The sequence below is a fragment of the Filicampus tigris genome, chromosome 1, assembly GCF_054856515.1.
Source record: "Filicampus tigris isolate MCC_2025a chromosome 1, RoL_Ftig_1.0, whole genome shotgun sequence".
Classification (NCBI taxonomy): Eukaryota; Metazoa; Chordata; class Actinopteri; order Syngnathiformes; family Syngnathidae; genus Filicampus; species Filicampus tigris.
The window spans coordinates 23,508,669-23,535,177 of record NC_141217.1 but is presented as its reverse complement, the minus strand read 5'-3'; the positions used below and the strand labels follow the sequence as shown (position 1 = coordinate 23,535,177).

The following is a 26,509-nucleotide window of genomic DNA, read 5'->3' as shown; positions in this document are numbered from 1 at the left end:
AAGCACACATATACCCTTTTATTTACTCTCCTTCACCTTCCTTCCATCTGCAGTACCAGATCTTTATCCCCATGGTAAATAAGGTGATGCTGAAGCACCGGATCAACCACCAACGCTATGACATACTCATATGTCGCATTGTTAAGGTGAGCCTCTCTTCCCGCTGTATGAGGTAAAAATACTGAAAACTCTGCTAAAGTGATGAATCTGCTAAAGTGATGAAATGTATACCTTTACCCTCATTTGTAATTATTAAATATTTAAAGTATAAACAGTTAGCCCCTTAGCATAGGGTAGTGCAACATTTCCAAGAAAAAAAAAGTTCTGAATTAAACAAAACCTTTTACATTCATATATAATACAAACAAATAGTAGTTATTCCCTAGAATAGATATGCACTTGTTAATTAAACATAATGAAACATTTTTTGGGGTCAGCCCGATGTAACACTTAGTCTGCGCGTGGCCTCGTTTTTTTTTATCTGTGTGGTCCTTGCATGTCTGTGTTCATAACAGGGCTATACTCTGGCAGAAGAGGAAGAGAATCCTCTAATCTTTCAGCACCGCCATCTGCGTGGGAACCAAGGTGATACATTGGTCAGTGGACCAGTAGAAGCAGGACCAATGAAGAAACTTCACGTTAGCACAACAGCACTTCAAAAGGTCAGAAAGAATAGTAACAAAAACGGTATTTGGCTTTGTTTGCATGTTCGATGAAGTATATAAACCAACCACTTGGGTGCCAGGCGCTTTAGTTCACTTGGGGTGGTGGCTTTAGAACAGACTGTGACAAATTAAAGGGAAAAGACTCAAGACTAGTGGATAAATCTCTTGAGTGCAGATGCGCAACGGGCAACTGAATGCCTTTATGTACCAGTAAAAGAACTGCAACAACTCCATAGAGCATAGATCTCTACCAAGGGGCAAGAAATGATGCTACATAGTCAAAGATATCTCTGTCACGGCTTACCAAAGAGAATATAATACTGTATTCAAGAGAAAGAGGGACCATATCTGCTGTTAACTGTTAACATATGTTTGTGTTGGTGCATGTCAAAATAGTTGACCATTAGAGGAGTCGTGTTCACTGTGTGCAGAGCTTTTAATAGGAGTTTTGAAAATAATGTGAAGCACTAGTATGCTTTGTGTGTTTGAGTGTCATTCTGTTCATTGATTAGCTGGCTACTTTGCTGTTCATAGGAGATGATGTAAGACATTAGGAATGACTAAGAGGGGCCATATGCGGTCTGTGATACAGTGGACAGTTCCAGTGATTCAAACAATGAAAAGAAATTCCTTTAGCTGCACCTTTTGTTTTGTGTAAAATAAGTTATGTAGTATTTGCATAATTTCTCTGACAAACTGACCAACAGTCCAATGCCTCTCAATGCAGCTCTTCCACTGATGCCGAATAGTGCTTTTAAAACATAAATGTGGTACTCTGTTTATGACGGGTAAAAGTACCGCTGTGTTAAGATTATTTTATGATAATGATGAATTACAAAGCATGGAATAAACATCAATTTCCAGTGTAACTGAAGAACTGCAACCATATTTGATTTTGGTTTGAGCAATTTAGAATCGATCAAATCTAACATTCTTTGAACTATTTCATGACAGAAATGCATGTGTGCAACTGTGCGGTGGCGATCATCCAACAGACTGCTCCCACGTAGTTCTCAAAGCACTTAGAAAACGATCTGTTGCTCACAGGCCTGGGGCGCCGCTAGAAAGGTTTCCAAAGATGACTGGCTGGAGTGGTTGAGACGCTTAAGTGTTGTCCTCCTGAAGGAATCTTCCTCCCCGGCACTGCGATCGTGTTGGTCGTTGGCTCAAACCTACATCCCACTAGCGAGGTACACCGCCACATTAATCATACACAGATTCAAGTACCTGCCATAGTACGTACAGGAACCGAAGATGGAAGAAAATACGGTGTTGATCTTCTGTTTGCTCCAAGATTTTAAGTTTGTCTTCTGCCATATATCGATGGGAAAAAAAAGCCAAAATGGCTTTGTTGCACTTTAGATTTTAGCTAATTAACCTTTAATTTATCTAAAAGTTCATTAAGAGGTGTGACTTCTGCCCAAATGTTACTCTACCTGTTACTACTGCAAGAATTGGAATGTAATAGACCTGTCTTTGTCCCTCAATAATATAAAACACAATTGATCACTTTGTTGGACTTGCATGATGAATACTATGGAGCATAGCAAAAAAACAAAAACTATGTATCTATGTACTTGTTGCAAACATTAGTAGATTGCAGATGTGCCCATATGACTAAATTTGTTAATCAGTGTGTTTGTCAGGTAGTTGAAAGACGTGGTCCTCTTCAACAGGTCCAAGTGTACATGTTTTTAATGTTTGTGTATCTCTGTCCATAGGGACCTTTTCAATGCGGCTTTCCTGTCCTGTTGGTCTGAACTAAGTGAAGACCAGCAGGATGAGCTCATCCGCAGCATCGAGTTAGCGCTCACATCGCAGGACATCGCAGAGGTCACGCAGACGCTACTTAACCTGGCAGAGTTCATGGAGCACAGTGACAAGGTCGACATTGAGCAGTAAAACACCAACCCTTCCCAGTGTAATTAAACTGTGAGATTGGACAGGTCATATTTTTGGTGATATCTCAGCTGTGTATCCCTAGATTGGACATGTCATATCTTTGGTGAAATCTCAGCTGTGTATCCGTAGAAAAGGTCCTCTGAAAATGTTCCAAGAGGATTTTGAAATGGCTGAATTGTAAAACCAGTATAGCAGAATATTATAGTAAATGTGGTCATTGTGAAATTACAATTGTCTGATTCTCAACAATTTCATCTGTGCGTTGAACTGTCGGTACCAAAAAATCTGGATCGCATTTAAAACAGTTTGTTTACATGTACGTGAGTCTTTAGCTGGCAAAACAGTAGTCATTAAAAACTAATTAAATGACTCAATTAATTTTATGTTTCGTATTAGTTCTTCATTAGGACTGTGTGTGAAGGAAAGCAGTCTTTATCAGGGAAGGATATTTGACTGCATTTCCCTTGATAGACATGAAATATTAGCACGTCAACTTCAAACAGTTGAAACAGTCAGTCCAGCAATTATACAAATACATAAACACAGTGAAACCAATGCGGATATAATCAAGGGCTAATGCCACTCACCTGTCTGCTAACTTCGCTAGCCTGCGCGCCATGCTAAATGTATGCTATGTGCTGAACTAGCACATCAGTGTATAGGATTGAGTTGATGTGGAGCAACGTGCTTGGCTGACTTGATTGCTTGTTTTGGTGTAATCTCCTTTCCAGGGTCCTCTGCCATTGAGAGATGACAATGGCATTGTTCTGCTTGGTGAGAGAGCTGCTAAATGCCGCGCATACGCTAAAGCTTTGCATTATAAAGAGCTGGAGTTTCAAAAAGGTCCTTCGCCCCTCATCCTTGAGTCTCTTATCAGGTAGGACTTTCATTTCCTAATTGAGATTGCCTGTGTATGCTGAGAAGTGCTGTAGCACAGCCAAAATGCCAATGACACAGTTGAATTAAGGAGTGGTTAATATCAACATATCCTTTTCTAACAACTTGTACTGCACAAACTTCTGCCAAAGCTAAAACTAAAGATATATTACCAGGACTGCTAAGATATAATATTTTCATTTCCTTAATTTCCTCTATATGATTAACAAAGCACATCAATCTAATCGCAAAAGGGAAGGGAAGAGTTACAGATCCTGATTTTTCCTCTGGAACCAACACAACAAAATGTAATAAGATCTTACATAAGCATAACAAATAATCACCATATCTGATGAAATTTCACAGTAATATAATAAGCCTCACATGAATTTTTCAATTGCTTTTGAGCTTATTATATTGTATATTAATTGTTATTCCTGAAGGAAAGGGTTTAACAAGGGTTTTACCAATTATTTTGTGAATTTTTACCAAAACTAAATGGAAACTTTGGAATACAGTACATGCCAATGCTGACAAAAAACAGTTACTGTACTGAAAAAGCAACTCTTTTTCATTATAGGTCTGATGTTGAAATGGTTGTATTTGATGCCATCGGTTCCATAACCTTTGGATATCATTTGTCATTCGTTTTCCACCCCCTTTGTGTTTGCATTATTTCTCTTTTTCGGAATGGCATGTAGAAAGCAGTTTTCTCAGGATCTAATTGGACATTAACCTCTTTTTCATCTATGAGTGTCTGGACTTGTGTTTCTCAGGGGCCTGTTTTCAATTTTTCTGGAGCCTTGATGATGATGAATGATGGGGGCAGGCACTCTACTGTTTTCAATATCCCCATCTGGTTCTCACCTCTCCATAATATACCCTAAAAAATATATAAAATACAACCTGGTGAACAAAAAGCACTTTGTAAACCTGGCTCTAATGAGTGCTGACGTCATTTGAAAGGAAAAAGAAAAGACTCTCACGCAATATCTAATTGCCATTCTGATAATATCGAAGGAAACATGCTGGTGCTTGAATAAGTGACTCGTCAAATAAAGCACCTAACCTAGTCATGGTGTGTGTTAATGACCTGATTACTGTTGGAGTTGCGGATTTGTGACGGATTGTGACATGGATCCTTATGGTGAAATTTGAACATCATTACATTTCTAATAATAATGTACCACTACAAATGTGTAAAAACTTCTTTCATTGTATTTATTGCTGATGTCCATTTTGACTGAGTAACCAAATTTGATTCTTTGCCCCATAAAGTGTTTTGTTTTCATGAGTATATTTGTCGGCCCTATTGCCGTGGCCAATTTCAGAATACTGTATCTTTGTACCCTTTTCCTCAACCGCAGAAGTGCAGTATGCTGTTCATTGAGCATGTTCCTTCCATCACCATTATAATGATCAAAGTATGGGGCAATGGGCTCCAGGATCTGAACCACATGTTAATAATAAATGTGTAGCTATAATGCTTGAGGTCACAATGGAAATACTTGGAAATGGAATTTAGAATTAGGTTTAGGTTGATCTGATCTTTTTAGATGCTGCAGAAAATAAAAATAGTCCCCGTCCGTCTATAGGCCGGTCTGCCTCTAATTTTAAACGGCCGTCCGTCAGCGAGTCTGACTAGGCTTTCACTAGCTCTTAGCACGTCTCTGTCGACATTTGAAAGTGCGAAGAGAAATACAAACTCCAAATTACTGAGCTTTTGTGCCACAAGCCAAAACCACTCAGTTAACCACAACACTGTTTCCGCTTTGTTTAGCAGCAGCAGCCCATCGCCAACATTTTTAGACCCTGTCAGGTCTCCTTTTACTGATATATGCAAGTCTTTCATCACACATGTTTTCAGGACAAGGACATACTGTATGCCTGCTGGCCCCTGTTGTAATGTCACCGTTGTCCTCTGTAAAGCAAGCTGATAAAATGTTGGATGGCCCCACTCCAGGTGCAGTTCATATACAATGGGAATGCATTTTTGGTTTGACTTAATCGAGCCAATTTCATTATGAAAATGGATGTGACTCTGCCTCAGCACAGTCCAAAGTGATACGTTATTGGTAATATTTTCTACAATGTTTTTGCAGTTGGTTCCACCATTTTGATTACTTTTATAGACTTGGATTAGTCAGTCTTCCGCCACATTCCAAGGGTCTTTTGGTGGACTTAATTCCACTGGTAAATTCTTCCAAAAGGGAAGGGATACCATTACGGCCTTAATGAGATGTTTATCGTAACTTAATGTGGCACCTTGTAAAATGAAAACAATCTAAGCCTACCACACAGTTCCTAGAGGCAGGAACTTCGTTTGTAGTGGTTTTGTAAGAATGTCAGTACTTTAACAAACTTACTGATCAAAACCTAGCAAAATGGAATCGTTTTCAAACCCATGAAGCTAGCTAACTAAGCATATGTTTTGATGCCAGCAATTTGTGGGTGGTCTTCATTCCTGTGGCAGCATCCCTAGGACCTTAGGTCAGGAGTTGACCACAGGTCAGTCAGAGGTCAGAAACCCAAAGCAAATAGGTTTGGTATGAATGGTGAGAGTGATGTGGTATCTGTTGACTTAGTCATGTTTCAAAGCTGTGTAGCCACAGAAGTAAAGTTAACTGTAAGAGGTATGGTAGCCGTGTCATTTCTTTTAAAAAATATGTTTATTTTCTGTCACATAAAAATGGCATACTTACAGCTCTGTACACATTTTACACATTTCAGACATCAATTGTTGTAAAATAAAATGCAGCACAATTAAAATACATTTTGTTCCATTCCAGCAATTAAAAAAAATCCATTGAAATTGGCTTTTACCCACACATGAAATACATTTTATCCATCTTGACATCTTTTTGCTACTCTTCATAAATGGAACTGATCAAGTGGAGAAAAGAAATGAAAACGCTTGCTTGATTTTGCAAGTACTATAAATGAATCATAATCCAGCCACCCATGTGTTACAGTGGTAAAAGAACATATATTTAAAATACAATATTTTACTGATAAATACACTAAAAACAACTACAATTTACAATCACACCCAATACCAACAAAACATTCAACTGAGTTGAACCTAATCAGGCCAACTACAAACAAAATGACTTCCTTTGGCAGCTGAGGGAAAGCCGTCATTTGGTTGATTGTGTATAAGTGAGATCTCGTCTGATCTTGATCCAAGATCTACAGCCGTAGAATTTATGGCTGGAAATCCACTGGCCGGACCTTCATCTCCACCTTTTTGAGGGAATAGTTGGGACCATGCCATCCGTACCAAGTGATCCCATCTGTGCCCTTCATGTGCTCACCGTAGCGGTAAAAAACTCCATTCAAATTTGAGTCAGTGCAGCAGTTGTACCAGTAACCACCTATAAAGAAATGAGGTTTGAGTTGAGAAAATTGACTTGAACATTGATGTTAAGTTGTTTGACCGTCTCTTTAAAACTGTCATTGTTTTATTGTTTTTTGGAGTTGGTGTCATGAATTACCTTTGCGTAATGAAGCACAGTTATCCACACACTTGTCATTGTCTTTGTTGAGGGTGCTGAAGTTGGTGTTGTTATGGTAGCGCAAAGAATCTCCAGCATTCCCTCGGTAGTGGGCAAGTAAGAGCTTGTAGCTGTTGAGCTCATTGGACACAGTGAAATACCCATACTCAGCATAACGAGTCTCTCCTTCCCAGTCCTGCATTTGAAATGTTAAATTGAAAGTCATTTTTGTGCACTTATACTGTTAGTTATGAATATGTTGTTTGTGTGGTTTATGTATTTTTTTTTTTCTTAAAAGTGTCTGGACTTGTCTTTGCCAACACCTACCTCCATCTCAATCCTGAGCACACTGGGCTGCCTTGTTAGACGGAATATGTGGTCATTGCCAAGCCAGAAGTCTCCACGGATGGATCCAAATCCGCTTTTGTACTGCTTCCAGTCACGGTTAAAAACTGTCAGACCAACTTTACGCCTCTGGATCAGAGTCCAGCCGCCTCCATTTGTTTCCATATCACAGAACACCTAAAAGATGAAAATCCAAACGTTCATCATGCTGTGCCAAAATGATCACAACAAAGTAGTAGTCACACAATACAGAAAGCTTCAGTATTACTCACACTCAGCTCAGGTGTTCCCAGGAACTCGTCTTTTGGAAGTTTGTACTCGCCAGAGATCTTATAGTTCTTGCTGTAGAGTGTTGCACAGTCATAGATGGCATCTGGATAAAAGAACGCCGTCAGTCATTTGAAAATATTGAAATGACCTAATGTTCTGATTTAACTACCACCCCAAAAGATCAACAGATAAATAGTTCTTTTTGACTTTCATTATTGTGCAGTAATACCAATTACTTGATCGGTAGGAAGGAGAGGTTCCTTTACCTTGAAAGGTGTAAAAGAAGGAGGGATGGACTCCTACGATTTCATCTCATCTAAATTCTAGCCCAATCCAAGTCCCTTCCTGCTCCTGCCTTTTGCTCAAGTTGCCCAAAGTTGTCAGTGTCCCTTTCCCAGGGATATATAAGCATGACCCTGTGAGGCTACACAGTCAAGGTACTGAAATAATAAATGACGTCATGCCTGGTTTACCTCACTGTGGCAGGCAGCGCTGATTAGACAAAAGGTCAGATTGACAGTTTTGTAGATCGGATTTACAGTTCCAAATAAAGGATTTTGGCCAAATATCGACAAGACTAATGAATGATTCACCCAAGCGTGTTTACATGGGTCAGGGCTGATGACGGATGATCACTGGTGATGACTTAAAACAGTAAGTAAAAAAAGTACTACTAGTTGGGCTACTGTTAACATCCACGATAAAACTATGGATGCTCACCTGATGTTGTCTGAGGAGCAGACTGCAGGGTCTGAAGCTGCATGATCTCCACGCGGTTGTTGATTTCAGAGTACTTGCTCTCAGCCTCGGTGACCCTGGCTTCCTGCTGCCGGTTCTGCTTGTCCAGGTCCATGATTTGCCTCACGACACTCATCAAGTCTGCCTCCTGCTTGCGACTCAGCTCCCCAAGGAGACTGGTCAGATTGGCCACTTGAACCTTGAGAGAACGCACCTCATCGCAGCACTGAGCCTTGCTTGGCTTTGGTGGTTTCAGTGGTTTCAGTGTCTTCCTGGGATTCTGAGCCCATGTCCCCACTACCAGAAGAATGCTAACTGCCACAATGCTGAGACTGATTTTTGACATATTGAAAATGTTTTAGATTTTCACTCGGGTTGTTCCTGATTGCGTTTGGTGCCCAGTCTGCTTGCTCAGTAGTTCTTCTTTGAACGGCAGCTCACTCGTGCTTCCTCAATGAAGACCACCTCTCCCAGAGCATCTTAAGTATTTGCATGTGGATCCTCCCCTTTTCTCTCAGTGCTCAACCCTCTGCGTGCAAGTCCTTTCTCATCCCTGCCCCTCTACCTTCCCTTCTGATTTACTTTCACTTATACCACAGAAGCTGTTCTCACGTTCTGCTTGGTGGTTGTCTCCTGGAATGTTATGTTTTTTTGTTTGTTTTTTGTTTTTTAATTTCTGCCGTATTAAAAAGAGCCACAGATGTAGAAGAATCCAAGTTTGCTGCTTGAAGTTCCAAGGGCATTTGGAGTTTTAAGTCATCTTCTTAATTAACTTGTTTACTTTGATTAGTTAAGATACACAAAACTTTGTTGAATGTTATTAATACTTATTGATGATTTTATGGCTGCAGTGTAACCTTTATTACTGCATTTTAAATTAACTCTGCAGATTTGACAAAATTCGTAGGGAGTAATAGTTCAGTAAATCTGGTCTTCACATAACAAGACCTTTGTCAATTACAGTACTTGACGGTTGGAGCGCCATTCTTCTTAATTATAGGCCATAACTCAATATACATTAACATCAAATTATATTGCATTAAATTGATGAAATGTAGTAAACACTTAGAAAATCTGACATACAGTAATCATAAGAAATATTTTACCATAAAACTGCAGTTTGATGTACTTTGTAATCGGATGACAGAATTGAAAACTTCACATCTGTGACCTGAGACGTAAATTCAGATGCATTTTGTTTGACATGGTGGAATATATAAGATCAAGTTTAAAAATCTGTTTTTAAGTTTATGTGAAATAGTTTTTATCATTTAACTTTGTCTCTATTTGAAATAATTACAGGCAAGGTTGGTAAAGTGAGAATAGATGGTCATTGACTCTCTCATAAATACTATAACCTTTAAGTCACTGATGTGCGTCAATTTTTCTATATGGAAAAATGTGAATAATTTGCCTTGAGTCACTTCTCACTTGCCAGCAATGCATCCCAGCGGCATCACTTTCCTCTTTACTTGCCCCGGACTCTGTCATTCGGTGCTCGCACTGGAAGAACCAGCTGGATGTTGTTTTTGTATGTTTACAAGCATACTATTTTTCCTTGGAAACAGCACAATTAAACACAGCTACCCTTTAACTCGTCTCATCAGACGCTACTTGCTCACCAAAGCACCCTACTTACTGTGTCTCTGCCAGTTTGTTTTGCCCTTTTAGTCACTTTGGACCACCTGTCAAGCTAACTCCATTTACCCTAATAGGTGACTGACGTAACGCTGTAATTAAAAATTGCTCACTGGAGGCTTTTTTGTCACTATATACAGTATACTGGAAGATGTTTCGGTATTAAGCAGTGACCACTGGAGGTAAGCTGTCAGAAGAACTCATGGGTTCAATTACATGGAGTGGAAAAAAAAACAGCAGCAGATTTCTTTGCAAAAATTTTGAATTACATAATGTTTATTAACTTTAACCCTTTTCTACCTGTCCTACGAATCCCTCCCTTTAATTTATTTTAAGAATCTTTATTTTATATGTTTTTTATTATTATTATTATTTTTTTTATAATTCTGACACTCAAAATATCATCCAATTAGTGCAGTGATAAGCATGGCTTCCTCACTAAACCGTATTATGTTTGAACTAGTGGCTTGATGAGGCCTCTCAAGTTTGCATGGTCTTATTATGCCTGGGTGCGCCTGCTTCTTCCGACCACACAGACACACCAGATTCTGTGAATTGATGGCTTTAGTTACTCATGTGTGTATGTTTATCACTTTGTGTCAAGCCTTATAGACAGTCTGCGGTATGCCCCACCTCTTGTGAAATATCAGCTAGGCTCAGTTCCAGCTCTCCGTGACGCTGTATAGGTTTAGCTATATCAATATTGGATGGATATCAAAGTTAAACATAACATTTTAGCAATATGGCTTTCATTAAACCTAAGGTTGGAGATTGAGCTAGGCCGCTTTCCTCATGAAAATTGATGAGTAATTTAAAACGCCAATCCAACACTGTTGTTACGACAGGGAATATTTGCTCCATCAACCTCAGTTTGCCTAACTTTTGCTGCTAAGATATCACACTTTTTATTGGTTGACAAAACAATGCCACCTGCACAACCCGCAGTGGAAACACAAGTCACATGAGGGCTTAGCATTCTAAACTGTACGGTGGCAAACCAAACTCAAGTGTACAACTTAGTGGACACAGTGTATTGACACACACATACTGCAATTTTGACTTTGTATCTTGTAACTCTGGAAGGTTAAGACACTCGGTTGAATTATGAGTGGTGCATAATTTTTAAGGGCTTTCTCTAGTCTGAATAAATTGAGATTGAGGATTAGTTATTCTTTTAAAAAGGTATAAAATCCAATGCAAACAAACCACATGCTAAAAGCAAAACTGTGGTCGCCAAGGTGGTATTTGTCAGTTTCTACCTGTAGTTTAGGTTTAGTTATTCATTCATTTGCCACTGGGAATGAATGGAGGTGTGCTCAATTCATTCAAAACACTACCTGGTGGTCTGGTCTGGAGAGTTCATATTAGACTGTTAAAAAACAGGGGAGGGGTAAGGAAGGGTACTTAAAATGATTAAAATGAACCAGAGTATTCTAATTTAAAAGAACCTTTGGATTTTATGAAGTCCATATGAGATTAATTACTGTTGACTTGCTCTTCGGCTTCATTCAAAAAATGCAATAGATGATCTGCTATCCAGTTAAACCTTTTGACTTTGGCTCAAATCAATGACACTATGATACTATTTTCCATAAATTGGAAGACTACTGTTTATGAATACACTGGTGGTATTGTGCAGCTCTGAGTGGCTGACTTCATCCCTTGGCAGACCTTCGAGTGTCCTGGTGGCTTAAGCTAGTGATAACTGCCAGGTGGTATCTATTAGAGCAAATGTAAGCCACTCCGTCAGCTAACAGTTTGCCATCCTCCAAACCAGTAGCTCAAACATCCTTAGCGAATAGAGCATAGATTATGCACATTTCTCAAAAGTATTCCCAGTGGTTTGAATGAGGACGCACAATGTTTAGGGTTGCCATTCATGCTTTCTTTGTATGAGGGTGAACGCTGTGTCTTTTGTGAATTAAATATTGCTTTTTTTTATTTTTTTTAGATTAACTTTAATAATTGCTCTTATAATTTTTATACTATTTGTGTGATTTTTATACGTTGGGCATAAAGGAATATTTCTGCAATAATCCAACCGAGAATTTTGTTAATATGCAAACAAATCCAGGCTTCTTTTTTCACACAGTAACAACAACATTCCAATGAAGTCATTTCCAGTTTTTTAAAGGGTGAAGGCACCAGAGACACTTTGTTCTGCCGGCCTTTTAACCTGAAGGTGACAAGCCCAGGAAATGCGCTCTGCTCTGGTCTCCCAGTTGGTGATAATGTTTCAATAATTCCTCTATCTGAAAGCCCAACATGCCCGAGGCAACATAACAAAAGGCAAACGGGAACCGTTGCCTGCTTTCTGTTCACAGTGTCAGAAAGAACTCATGTTATCCCATTTAGTAGAATCGGTTGGGTAAAAGAATATGCCGAACAGCTTTATGTGTCCGAGGTGTAACCCACCATCAGCCACTCTTCTCCCAGGACAGTTTGTCAGTGTGCGACCCACTAGGAGTTGAGTTAACAATCTTTACCTACATGTTTCTCTCATCCAATTATGCATCATTGTTCTCCAGAGTCATATACGGTTGGAGGTCTGCGTTTCATTAAGACTTTAAACTCCTGGGGCCTGATTGACTAAGATTCCAAATATTGCACGTGAAACATGTTTGCTCAAACTGTGCATGTGCTGTTGGTTGGCATCCCAAATAGTGGGTACTAAATTGCTTCTTCACTCACTCTAACAGATAATGCCCACTGTTGGCAACAGGTGTTAAAAGTGGTCGACATTGCCGCATTCAAAAGATTTTCATAGTGGAACAGCAATACATGTTTTAGTTTGTTTTCCTTTTTACTAGAGGTGGTGGTCTGATAATGGTTAGCACTGAATATATTTTTGCCTTTCATGGGGAAAAAAGTTAATAACTTTGGTCTGTAGCATGGAGTTGGTGGGCAGATGTTCACAGTCTGGGGTTGGGGATGGATAAAACATATGTATCCCTTATCACCATCAAAGTTGCTAATCCCCGATCCACATGTGAAAATGTCCATCCATCAATTCTCTGAACCACTTATCCTCACTAGGGTCCACGGTGTGCTGGAGCCTATTCCAGCTGTCTTTGGGGGAGAGGCGGGGTACACCCTCAACTGGTCATCAGCCGATCACAGATGTAAAAATATCTCTGCATTATTTATTTACATATTCTTGCGCGAATACCTGTACATTTGAATGACCCGTATCAATTTCGGAAGTGTGCTTGCCAAGCTCCTTTGCAGTCCATTAAGGTTTCAATGTGCATTTGGCTGGCCTCAAATATCCGGGATCAAGGGGATGTTTTTCTAATTAGATTAGGTTCAGTAGTGAGGTCTGATATTGCTCTCTGTTAGCTTTGCATACGTTACAGGAATTCCAATTAGTGGATAAGGGAGTTGTCATACTGTCTTCTATTTTTAGTAAAGTTTGATCAAGAGTCTTTAATTCGAAGATGATCAAATTTATAAAAATAAATAATTGAGTCACAGTCTAGCGTAGGTTTGTTTAGAGTTATAGTCCGGTCATTAATTGTGGAAAGCCAAGAATGTGATCATGATTCCGTATTGTATTTTACAGTAAGTGCAATACACAGTCACATTTTCCTCTGGATATTTGAAGAACAAAAGTGGAGCAAAGATCTGTTTTTGTAATCAGAAGGGCATTAAATATTCCGAGTCATTGAATCTGAAAAGCAAATCTGTTTGTTTCATAGATAAAAAACTTAGAACTTGAACTTGGTTGAACTTGTCCTTTTTGAACATATTGAACATGATTTCTCGGGTTTCTTTATGTTGTTTACATTTAAAATGAATTGACTGGCCATTCCCCTTTACAACTGGTATCAGTTTTTCATCTTCTCTTTTAGTGGAGGGCTTGCCAATAATCCTGAAGGAATTCACTAAGTAATTTGATTTTACACACACGGAACATTTTCAAGATTTGCGTCAATAGTTAACTTTTCTGAACTTGGACTTAATTGGCACAGCTTCAGCCCTTGGCCGTCACTTGCCAAGGCCTCACCTTTCAATTCAGAACAAAGGGTCTAGGTTGTCTTGCCCCTTGGGGATTTTCCTCCTGAACAAGAGAGATTCTTGACACTAGTCTTGAAGTTCTGTCCTTGCTAATAGTTAAGATGGAGAACATGATGTTTTAGCCTTGTCATATGGATGTGATTAGACTGCATGTGTCCTGGGAGCTGGCAGCCAGATGGTTTTAGCTGTGGGCCAATTAAATCTCCAGGGTCCACAGGAGAGAAGACTCTTCACAGTTGTCTCCTCTGATGAAAACTCACATCTGGGCAATTTAAGCATGCTTGAACTTAGCTGCTTCTGGTGTGCAATGCATAGTTGCCCAGTTGCTCTGTAGAAATATTAAACATTATACAAAATGTCTTCAAAGATCTGCCAAAGATGACCATATCCGATGTTTAGGCTTCATTTGTGTTATCGTCGCTGTCCTGTAAAAAAAAACACGTCCAATTTTGGCATTTTTAAAAATGTTCAGGTTAATGTGATGTCTGTAACGTGGAAACACCATTCATGTCAAAGTAAGAAAAATGAAAACAAAAATTGACATAAGCGTTTTTCACAGGACAGCAACGATATATTATATCATGTATATGTATAAATAAATAACATACAGTTATTTATACTTTTCCTCAAAATACCACAGATAAAGAAAACTATTGCAAGTTTGGGTCTGACAACCAGTTTTTGTGTTTTTGGTTTGATCATGTGATGTGCGGCATTATTTAATCCAGATTTTTACAAATATGATTGTCATTTTATTCAAGGGTCAACATGATTTTCGTACAAAAAAATAGTGCTTTGAGTTTTACAAAACCCTCTATGAAAGCTTACAATTTGGTGCTGATTCAAATTAGGATTGCTCTGTTTTTAAATAGCTTGTTACTCTTCTGTTGTTTTTATATATTTTAATCCAATTTCTGAAGATGTTGTTAAAACCAGCTTTATGACGTTGTCCTTGGTATTTGTTTTTAAATTCTGGACCTACAGCTAAAAAGGTGTTCTTATGTTAACTCATTCAATCCCAAAGACATATTTATATGTCTTTTCACAGTCGAGCCATTCAAGCCCAGGAATTTATTTATATTTTTTTCAAACATTAGGGTAAAAGACGGTCTGAAAATGTCTGGTACTGAATGAGTTAAATCTGCTGGTGAATGATGATCATTTCAGAGTTCAGTCTTGCTTACAGTGGTAACATTTTGTTTCTATTCAAGTCAATTCCTGGTGTGTATATTAATTGTACCTGTCATGCAGTCACATCTGCAACAGCAGCTTTAGATCATTTGTAGTGGTCACATGCAGAGTTATTTCATCACATCGGGACCTCAACTGTGTTTTAAAAGTACTTTCTGACAAACTGCTCAGGTATCCCTCATCCAGTATCCTCAGGAACTCCACTGCACAGTACCTGCATTTATCAAGCACTTCATTTTACAGGCAGATTGGCTGTGACTTCTCATGGGTTTTGCCATTAAGGAAGTACAGTACAGTTGCCCTTCACAGGAGTGTTTCCAGATGTGGTTCAGTGTGTTCAAACAGCATTTGCGGTGAAAGATAACACATTTATGAAAAGCGTGGCGAATGTCAGTCATTCTCTTTATTTCAACTAAGTCCAATTTACATACCATTAACAAGATATAATCAAGATTCTGAGTAACCTGTGAAAGTGTAAGACTGTTATTGATTCCAACTTTCTTAATTATTTAAGTTTTTTAGGTAATTTGTCTCTAACCGGGTCAAGTACCGACTGAACGTGTTGTGTTCTTTTAAAAAGCAAGACCGCTGCATGTTCTCTTCCGCCTTCATTAATTGCCTGCACATCGCTTTTCATGTGCTTCCCAGTAGTCACATTGCACATGCATATTCTGCCCTCTAGTGGTTCAACACTTGTAATACTATGGATAATGCCACAGGAGTCAGCCATTTCACTGACTGACACAAACATGCACAGCCTGTTTGTGTGTGTAATCCGGCATCGCGATTTTGTTTTGTTAACTGTTCACATTTAGCACCTTATCCCTTTTGAATGCGGAGAATGTCCTTGTGTGGGACATCTTTAGACCTTAATAATCTCTACCATCGTATACATTCAAACGACCCGGAAGTGGACGTCTTTGTTTCCTCTTCAAATAACCTTGTGTTATTTTGCAATCATTATTTTATAAAAAAATGAAAACCTCTTGCCTTAAACGACAAAAAATTGCAATAAAGCACAATAGTATTGTGTTATTTCTCAATCTTAAATATTCTCCTGATGTCCCCTGGCTTGCTCCAGTCTGAATCATCATCATCTTCGTCACATCACGATGGTCTTGTGTTGCGGCTAAATGCTATCTTGGTTAAACAGTTGTAAACTATTCAATCCACTCACGATACTCCAAGCCGGTAAGTGGATGTGCACAGGAAATTAGCCAGCTAATGATCTTTAAATAATGTTCATGAGAGTACGGAGGTGTTTTGTTTTTGTTTTTTTGGAGGGGGGCGCCGGGGGACGGAATGACGGAATGCAAGGACGGAAGTGCTTTATAAGGACAAGGACGGACAGGGTCGGAGGATGATAATTTTTATGAATAAGGACGGAGGGATGTGGACGGAATTTTATAACCCAAGGTTCCACTGTTCATCCTCATAGAAATGATGACATAACCACATCACCTCATACATCATAGTAAGGCAGTTAGTTCATTTATGCTTTCCAGACATGGAACCCTTTATGTCAGTGGTATATACATGGCAACACATTGAAGCAAGAACAATTGTAATTTGAAGCATGACAACCCAGTTCCAAAATGTTCATCTTAATGTAAATTTTATTGACAATAACCTATATTAAACTTATTTACTCACAGCAGTAAGAAGTTATCATTGAGGCTATGAGGCCCATTTTACAAAACGCAAAAGGTGTCTGATAAAGATCTTTCCAAAAATGCTACAAATACAACATTTTAGAGATTTTTCTGAATGTCTGTATGTATCTTATTTTTCAGTATCAACAATAAACTGCAGCAGCCAGAAGCCGCATCAGGTGTGTTGGAGTATGCCATGAAACATTTTGGTGAGCTGGTAAGTATTTTTTTTCTTTCTAAGCAAAAAGTAAAATTGACCATTCATTAATAAATTAAGGCATCTGTAGTGCTCCAGATTCCTTTCGGCCACAATTATGTGAGACTAGATCGGGATATAAATCCTCGATATATCTTTGTACTTCAGAAAGATTGGGTTCATCTGTTACTTCTCAGTCTAATTAATTGTCATAAATGTTAGCATCTTTCATTAGCATATCTGCAATCTTTAGTTACTTTTTTATTTCTAATCATGTACTTTAAAAGTGTAAAGGAAAATCAGCAAAATGAATGCTAAGCCTGCCCATGAGAGGCTAAATATATTTCTTTTTATTTGATGTGTTTTCAATACGTGACAGTGGATTTGCTAATCCTCATTGTCAGCATTACCTGAGCAACGCCACCATTCATTCTCATAATACAATACAACCTCAATGAACTGTGCAGTGGGTGGTCTCGTGTCTGCTTACACCTCTTTAGGGGGTACGATTGGTCATTCCAGCCACATACCCGCAGAACACCTTGTTCTCAAAATGCAGCATGTGGGAAACCCATTTACTCGTCTGACTTGTCTTGGCGGGTTGGGGGGCGGGGGTATTCTCCCAGTTGTACAGACTAAAATTTAGTTGAAAACGCAAACATTAGCAAATGAATGGTGAATTGCAATGGCTAGAAAACGTGCATTACCTCATGTGGCACTTTTTTTCTTTTTTTGGGGGGTAGCACACTAAATGGAGCCATTATTTAATACTGTAGCTTTGGAGAGTTACCTAGGGCAACGGTGATGAGAAATTAGCACTGTGGCTATTGAATATTTTGGTGTTCGGATATCCTACTGAAAATTTATTGAATAATCAAGTGTTTGGATAAAATAAAAAGGCAATATTTTTCAATCAAGAACAATTATGAATACAGATGACAAAATGACACATTTCACTGAAAAATTAACGACCAATTACTTTTCATTTTGTAGATGAGCAATATTTTTCTTAAATTTAACCTGTGCGTAACAGATTATTTTCTTATCTAGAAAGATTAGTGAGATTTTGGGCCATGAGAGAAAGTGACGTCAGAACCACAGAAGCAATTAGTTATGTGGTTCTGACGTCACTTTACAGCACATTTGAGTAAGCGTGGTTTGTCAAAAATTGATTAGTGGGGACTGCAACTGTGTCAGGCTGCTATCTTTAAAGTGAGTGAAGAGTCATTTTCACATAGTGAACTGCCTTTGAAAAGTACTCAGACATCTCTTGCCAGCCTCTATCGGGCACTCGCTTAGCAACTAGACAGTAATGCTGGGAACAGGCGTCATATTGGTCTATGTTCACACTGCAGGGCATGATGCCCAACTTTGATTTTTTTTTGGGGGGGTGGGTCAAATCCAATGTTTTTATTTGCTCATTCAAATTACAAAAATGAATGCGATTTCGATTGGAAACGGAACTCATCCATGATGTGACATGCATGCGCACAGAGTATGACGTCGAGTGACGTGCACCAAGAAAATGACACGTGGCTGTTTACGGAAGTAGATATGGTCCCGCATGTAGGGGCTCAACTTTTTATCATCTCTTATTGACAAAGGAGCGATGTGACTGTCAATTTAAACAGGCTTACCTTAGCGTTTCCGTCTACCAACTTCGACTAACTTCCACGAGCACCTCCACCCCCCGAGCGCCGCTGTTAAAAAGCCTCGGCTGCGGTCAACGGGAAGCGGAAGCCTCGTCGTGGCCATTGAAGCCTCACCGTGAAAATAAGCGATTACATACATGGAAAAAATGTGCTTCGGGCTATGCTTAGCCCGTCTATTTTTTAAGTTTCCCCTCTATCATTTATCGTCCACAAAATGGGCATCCGTCAGAGGCGGATAGGCGGACCGGTCCGTCCCATAGACGGAATGCCCAGTTCTGCTAATTGCTAAGCTAACCTAATGTTCGCCTAAAAGTCTGGAATTCAGGGTGTGAAATAGTCATAGTTATTTGCGAAGTGCCACTGTAAACATGTAAATTTGTGATGTGGGTAATCGTTGCTTCTGCATGTAAGAATTAACATGTTCACACTCAGTGACACAAGCAATCACTGGTGATGAAATAATGATTGACATCTCGAAAATCCAATAATGGCACAGTGCAACAGTGAAAAGCCAGCTAGTAACAAACAGTACCTTCTTACTTAAAGGAAGACAGAATGAGGAGAAACACAAATCACGTGGTGCCACAAGAATACAGGATGACTGCCGGTCTTTAATGCCCTAGACGAACAATTTTTGTAGGTCTCATAGACATGCCTCGAGAAAAGTCATTGCGTGGTCACAGCAACATTAACATCCCTTTTAAAAGTGTATTACTAAGATTGTATCTTTTCCTAGAGCTTGTGTTTAATATTTTACCATAAAAAGTAAGACTGTAATTTGATCTTTTTGCTTTTGTAAAGCATCGGTCCAGACAATTCAATTGTTATGTCCGCTTTTTGATTAGGAAATACAAGCAACTTGGTATGAGAAGCTCCATGAGTGGGAAGATGCTCTGGTGGCATATGACAAGAAGATCGACATGAACAAAGAGGATCCAGAGCTCATCCTGGGAAGAATGCGCTGCTTAGAGGCCCTAGGGGAATGGTATGTGATTATTTATACCTTTTAGTTTGACATCAGAATTGCCATTCTCTCAATACACACAAGTGTGCACAAACACTTATGGAGAAATAATCACCTATGTCCTCTATGTAAAAGGCTTATAGATTTTTTTTTTGTTATGTCCTGTGTAGGACGGTGAGTTAGCCAATGTAGTGGGAATACATTAATTATGCCCGTGATCTCTGCCTTAGCACCCTTTTCCAAATCTTCTGACAAAAATCCCTTTGATGGGGGTGAAAAGATTGAAACAAGGTTCCATTGAGTTGACTGAAGTAATTTAATCCGGAAAGAATGAAAAGACAGCCAAGTCTGGTTAGAGGTGCAGCCACTCTACTGAAAGCGCACCATTGCTACAGCTCACCCTCAAAGAGCATTCTTGGGGAAAAAGACAGTAATGTCAAAAAGATCCAAACGCTGTATGTGGATAGTCATCGAAATTCTGACACTAAACAGATGGTAATCTACTTATGTAACTGTCTTGTGTGATTGTTGTCAATGGTGTCATTTTGGTAAATGATATGATATTTATTTTGCAAGAAAATGACTTTGCTGAGGTTGGGGTTTGTGTGTGTGAGAACCTGTAGAGTCTGAATATTATGTAACATTTGACAAGGTCATGATGAGTCAATGAAGATCGGATTTTTGAGAATACATAGTCGCCTGTCAGGTTAAGGGATATTGTTGAGATCCTCACTTGTGCTTATCCAAAGCTGGCGTCAAAGATCTTAAGTACAGTTGTAATAATAATAATAATAATGATAATAATAATAATGATAATAAAGGAAAGAGTTTGATGGCTGTATTAGAAATGCCAATCATAACTTTTAAAAGGGCACATGTATTTAAGTGGTAAAACTTGAGAATTGTAAATATTTTTGCTGTTCAAAATACAGCCTAACAGATCAGACATGAACCCTCAACCCAGCCCTCATCGGCGTCATTCCTGCCTGTTTTTCAGCTCACCCTGCTGCAACACACCCGATTCAAATGATCAGATCATCAGGAAGCTCTGAAGGATCTTGATAACGATCATGATCTTTTGAATCAGGTGTGTGCCAGCATGGATAGATGGAAAACAGGCAGGACACCAGCCCTTGAGGACCGAGTTTGGACACCACTGCTCAAGATTGAACCCGATCCTCTCTGACACGGGCTGACCTCTGATTTGTTGGGAGTTGGAACACAAATTTAAATAATCTGAATGCAATTAATCTGCTCCAATCTCAAAACTTTACAATGTTTTAAGTATCATTAAACATTCTTTTCGAACAGTGTAAATTAACCCTATAACACTAACGTCAGGTGCTTTTCACCCACACAATTATTTAATGTGGTATGTTGTTTTGGGGAATGAAAGAAGGCAACTTCCGATTTGGCATACAGTGTTGTACTAATAAATAAATTGATGAAAACTGTACTTTATCCGGGATACTATATCGGGTTTAATGTACCCAACGTAAGTGATGGTGTTAATAATTTTAACGTTCTAGGGTCAAGTTAACAATTGTAAACAAGACATACAAAACAAATTAAATGCTCTTCACAAACTTTTTTTAATGAGTAATGATTAAAGCGTAATGCAAAGGTAGTTTATGTGACAGGTGCCACTCACACATCCTATCACACTCAGCCTTCGTGGGCCACACAAAATGATGTCGCGGGTCGGATCTGGCCCCCGGTGCCTTGAGTTTGACACCCGTGCTCTCTAATGCTTTAACATTTGAATAACTATTATCAAGCACTCCCTTGCCTGCTGTATTGCTATAAAGTGTATTTGAGCTGTGTGTCTTAATCAGTCAGATGGAGAACGGATTCACTTGGTTTGCAAACCTGCCTCAACCTCTTTGTTTTTGTGCATCCCTCTATTGTGGATTCTCTTCCAAGCTCACTCCAGCATACTTCCTGTCAGAAGATGTGATGATTTGGTCTCCTGTAGGCCGTCCAAGCACTGATTGTTCCTAATGATTGTTTTTGTGCGTGCGGAATGTCCTGCTATAAGTGTAGTCATTTAAGAAAAATGTATTTTGAAATGGACTGTGATAGGTTCAGTCATTTGTTAGCTAAAATACTTCATGTTATCAAGGTATTATTGAAAGTTACCTTCATCTGAGATGTTGATTTCAGAGGAACAATGTATGAATGGAAAAATTTAAATATTTAAATGGTAAATTTAAAAAAACACCTCGAACCAATTGCTTCCTCATCCAAGTGTCAATACTTTCCTATTAAATGTTATTCAACAAAGGAAACAGTGACATGTGATGGAACGATTTCAGTAAACCTTTTTAACACATTCTTTTTAAGTTTCGATTTTCTGTAATTAATGGACTCAAAACATATATAAGCACTACAAAGGGAGTCATTGTCAGTTACTGTAAGTCTAAATTATAAATGCACTTTGGCATGGTGTAGCATGTGACTAGCACGTTTGCCTCACAGAGGTCCCTGGCTCAAATACATCCAATTTGTCTGGATCTACACTAAAATGAAATGTGTTCTTCCTTGGCCCCTTTCCCACTCCTCAACTAAGCTTTGTTTGGAGGTAACTTGGCAGACCTCCACCATGTCTGAGCAATCCAATTTAACAGTCAAGATGTGTCTTGAATTTGTCATTGATATTCATACACTCTTTACAGCAAAATGGGGGAAGATTGTTGCAGTGCAAGCCGCAGTTTAAAAATTACTGCATCTGATGTATGTGGATCCACACTACAATTTATTGCAAAATTATTGCCCTACGCCCCACTTTTTCACAAAGTTTTGTTCAAATTCCATCTAAGTGTATTGTGGATAAATCTGACAAACTAGTCACTGCACAAAATGTAATTAAAACAACCTCACTGAGTGGTCCTGTAGATTGTCATGAAGCCTTTTTTTTTTTTAATTTAAGGATCCACTGTATTTTTCTTGCATATGCACACTTGTGGCCCATGCTGATTTTATTGTTTTTTTCTAGGGGTCAGTTGCACCAGCAGTGCTGTGAGGAGTGGACCCTCGTCAGTGAAGAAACCCAAGCCAAGATGGCTCGTATGGCTGCTGCGGCCGCTTGGGGACTAGGTAACTACTTGGATACTTTTTAATCACGTCTGCATAAGCTCGAGCAAAGAGTAGTTAATGAGGAGCAGTTGTTGTAAATTGTTTGCACTGAGAGCCGCAGACATTTCGGCAAATGGGTGACTGAGCAATTCAAAGCCTGGCAATGAAATACAAACATTCGCCCCCTCACACAACATGGAAGTGGCCAACCACAACATTGAAATAATAGCATGTATAATGATGGGGGGAAAACGTGCCAGTCAATAGCATCCCTTGAAATTTGTGGTCTGTGTCTTTGCCTTGAGCCGGCGAAGCTGTCTATGGCTAGGTTCACACCGCAGGTCTTAATGCTCAATTCGGATTTTTTTTTTTTTAAATCCGATTTTTTTGTGTAAGCGTTCATATTACATTAGAAATGCGACCTCGGTCTTGTCTGCTGTATGAACACATGCGTCGTCAAAGTGGCCCGCATGCGGCAGAAGAAGAGACGACGTCACACCCGACGTGTTTGCGGAAGTAAATGTGGTCCAGCGTGTCGGGGCATTTATACAGTCAAGCTATTAGGTAGCAGGTAGACATAAATACAGTATTTGGGGGAAATTCTGAGGAGAGGCTTTAATATCTCATTTCATGGAGACATCACCAACGTTGACGTCACGTCTTAACCGTGCGTAAAAAATGAATCTATCTGAGATGTGGCTGAATTACTACGATCGCCATAAATGTCCACTTTATGCTTCATTTTTCAAGTGGGATTAAATTAAAGTAAAATATAAAGTCTATAGTGTTACTCAAAACAACTTTGCAGATTCGATCCCCTGCTGCCAGCTGTTTCCCTCTGCCTGCGCGGAGAACATTTTGGCCTCCGGGTGACGTCAATGTCGGATATATGCGAAATGGCCATTCAGACCGCGAACGCATTGGAAAAGATCAGATACGTATCCGATCTAGGACCACATATGAAAGTGACCTAGGTCGCATTTGAAAAAATCGGAATTGAGCCGTTCAGACTGTCATAAAAAAATCAGATACAGGTCGCATATGGGCAAAAAAAATCCAATCTGGGTTGCATTTGCCTGCGGTGTGAACCTAGCCTAGATGAAGACTATTCTTACCGTGTATCATTTACAAGTCATGCTTGGTGTCGTTATGTAAATCGTGGTCGGCTAAAATGAAATGATCATCTCATCGTGGAGCGTTTTTTAAATCTTTTGTTGTTTTTCCTTCAGGACACTGGGACAGCATGGAGGAATACACATGCATGATCCCAAGAGACACGCATGATGGTGCCTTTTACAGGGCAGTGCTAGCCCTGCATCAGGACCTGTTCTCATTGGCCCAGCAGGTATGTTACGTCTCCATAGTTGAAATACACCCAATGGGGCGAACTTCCACCCCCCATTTATTGTACAGTACATTAAGGCTGTATTTTTAGAAAACCTAAAGACATGCCATGGGAATGTACAAAGGCCTCACAGTCTCTGGAATTTCCATTAGACTTTTGGGCAAGCCATTGAAAGTTTACCTCTTTGGACAAACTACTATAAAGGAACCAACATTTCTACGCATTTTCCAGACACTATCAAATTCCCTCTTTGCCTCATTATGTTCACAATGTGTTTTTTTTATCATGTGATACCTATATGGTGTTGAAATGTTATGTAACTTCACTTTGAAGCATTAAATCACAATTTACAGGTTCGCACAGTTTAAAGGCGGTTCCTGTCTGCAGGGTGTGGTGGAAGATCAGATACAATAAGAGTCCTCTTTTTGCCATGCAATATAACAACAACATACTGTACAAAACAACAGAGGTGGGCATTTTACTAAAGTTTGCCGGTCCGTCATTTGCCGTCCGTCAGGAACCTGTGTACCCGACCGTCAACCGTCAATCCGTCTATTTTTCAAGATGAACCAAAATGTAATTGTCAGTCTGTCCGTCATGTTATTTTAACCACGCTTCCGTCATTAAACATCAAATATGTGCCAGTCTGTCAATCGTCAATCCGGGAAAAAAAAGTCCAACAGATGAAAAATCTATCCATCCTTCGATCCATTGTCTGAACCGATTTGATTAAAATGGCAAATGGAATGCACAATGTACATCATAATGCGTCGGCTTGCTGCTCAAACAGCTTTACACTCACATACATTTGACATTTCACCGAGCCTACACTTATTTTCCAATCTATTGAACTGTAAGTGGGAGCCTTCTGCCGCTTTAACGCTACAAAAGTTTTACCGTAAGGTTTTGCTTACCTTAACCAGAATCCTGTGTCACATTGTTGCCAATGGTACAATCCTGGGGGATTAAAATGCTTCCTCATCCTTGTGAAAACTGAAATAAAGTACCCATTAGAATAAAATAATGTTTCTTCTTCTTGTTCTTATTCTTTTTCTTTTTTCTTCCTTTTATCCTTCTTTCTATCCTCCTTCTCTTTTTTTTCCTTTTAGCAATTGGCAAACAACTTTGGATGCATTACTGCCACCTTCTGAAATGGATTGTGAGGGGTCTGCAAAATACCTTTTCACAACCACCTAACCCCACTCTTTCCAAAAATAAATATAGAAATGTAAAACTTAACTCACAAGGACCTCTCTGTAAAACTGTCTCTGTATTCAAAGCTACTATATTAATTCTTAGTCGGCCTGACTAACGCATGATCCTGTCTTTGGTGCATACCGCCAACCGCTGTACACATACAATCAATGCAGTCCAGGTTGCATTTCCGTCTCTTGTCAGCAAAACTGGCTTCTGTAAATGACTGTGATGTCCGTTCAGACTTAACCAGGTTAGTGATGATACACAGACAGACGAATAGTATCTTGTAGTATCTTGAACCTTTTAGACCAGGAGTCTTCTATCCTGTTCCTCGAGGGCCGGTGGCCCGCCTGTTTTCCATCCCTCCCTGCTACAGATATTCACCAAAGGTCTGCAGAAGCTACATAACGATCCTGATCATTTGAATCAGATCTGTGTTGCAGCAGGGACAGATGGAAAACACGCATAGGACACCGGCCCTCGACCGACGCTAAGTCCATTGTTACCCAACCTTTGTAGAGCCAAGGCACATATTTCTCATTGGAAAAAAATCTCACGGCACACCTCTTCGCAAAACGTTTCACAAAAAGTGGATATACAGGTTAATTACAGTATGTACCTTCTGTCATATAGGGGAAGAGCATTTCATTGTTTTGTCTCATTCTGTGGTTGCGATCGATACATTAACAAAATCATTTTTTTTATTTTTTTGTAACAAAATAATTGTTTGTCAAAATATTCCCGCGGCACACCTGATGATCTCTCATCGCACAGTAATGTGCCACGGCACACTGGTCGAGAAACACTGCCTTAGCGCCATATCCTCGATGCAAATGAGGTGAGGTCATTGGAATAGGTTGCCAACAGTTCTAATGAATACAAGCTTCACCATTGACACCTGTTCCCCCACTTTCCTGGGATTCATCCGCCACGTTCCCTTATCACTGCAAAGCCCCGAGTCTTGCTCTCTGTGCTCCCCGCGTCAGCCCCTTCGAAGGCAGAGATTAGATCCAGGTGTGGCCTATAGGATGTGGGGTCAGATGAATAGGGAAAGCAGACTTTTTACTCTTACTGACACGAGGCCATTCAAAATGAATAATGAACAATGAAAAGCAGATGGAGCACGGGTGAAAGATGAAATATCAACATGAGCTCAGTCTAGTCTTACGGATGTGGTTCTTAATCCTCACACTTAAATTCGTTTGATTTCATATGGGCTGGTTGTTTTGCCGCTCGAGCAGACATGTGCTCGCCGAATCCCCGAGGGCTTCTGTGTCTGTGAATAGTTTGAG

At 39.5% G+C, this 26,509-nt stretch overlaps 2 protein-coding genes across 2 annotated transcripts in view; one reads left to right on the top strand and one right to left on the bottom strand.

The window, feature by feature from the left end:
• The window catches only part of mtor (mechanistic target of rapamycin kinase), an 89,676-nt gene that overhangs the window by 26,199 nt on the left and 36,968 nt on the right, over positions 1-26,509 (top strand). The window contains exons 24-32 of the mRNA XM_086027808.1: positions 54-146; positions 516-662; positions 1,713-1,855; positions 2,387-2,549; positions 3,299-3,444; positions 16,930-17,005; positions 19,482-19,621; positions 22,596-22,696; positions 23,905-24,020. Coding sequence (XP_085883934.1) covers positions 54-146; positions 516-662; positions 1,713-1,855; positions 2,387-2,549; positions 3,299-3,444; positions 16,930-17,005; positions 19,482-19,621; positions 22,596-22,696; positions 23,905-24,020 — 1,125 coding nt within the window. The remainder of the gene's footprint in view (positions 1-53; positions 147-515; positions 663-1,712; positions 1,856-2,386; positions 2,550-3,298; positions 3,445-16,929; positions 17,006-19,481; positions 19,622-22,595; positions 22,697-23,904; positions 24,021-26,509) is intronic.
• On the bottom strand, positions 6,094-8,756 carry angptl7 (angiopoietin-like 7). The gene is made up of 5 exons (XM_086044081.1): positions 8,273-8,756; positions 7,555-7,655; positions 7,265-7,459; positions 6,938-7,133; positions 6,094-6,817 (listed from the first exon to the last, which is right to left on the bottom strand). Exons 1-5 carry the CDS (start codon positions 8,634-8,636, stop codon positions 6,648-6,650), a joined length of 1,026 nt encoding a protein of 341 aa, XP_085900207.1. The 5' UTR covers positions 8,637-8,756; the 3' UTR covers positions 6,094-6,647.

Coding starts and splice junctions, on each gene's coding strand:
- angptl7 (XM_086044081.1), bottom strand. CDS start 8,636: ATGTCAAAAATCAGTCTCAGCATTGTGGCAGTTAGCATTCTTCTGGTA. Junction 7,656..8,272: donor TGCTCCTCAGACAACATCAG/GTGAGCATCCAT, acceptor TCTTTTATCCAG/ATGCCATCTATGACTGTGCA. Junction 7,134..7,264: donor TGCTCAGGATTGAGATGGAG/GTAGGTGTTGGC, acceptor TTTCAAATGCAG/GACTGGGAAGGAGAGACTCG.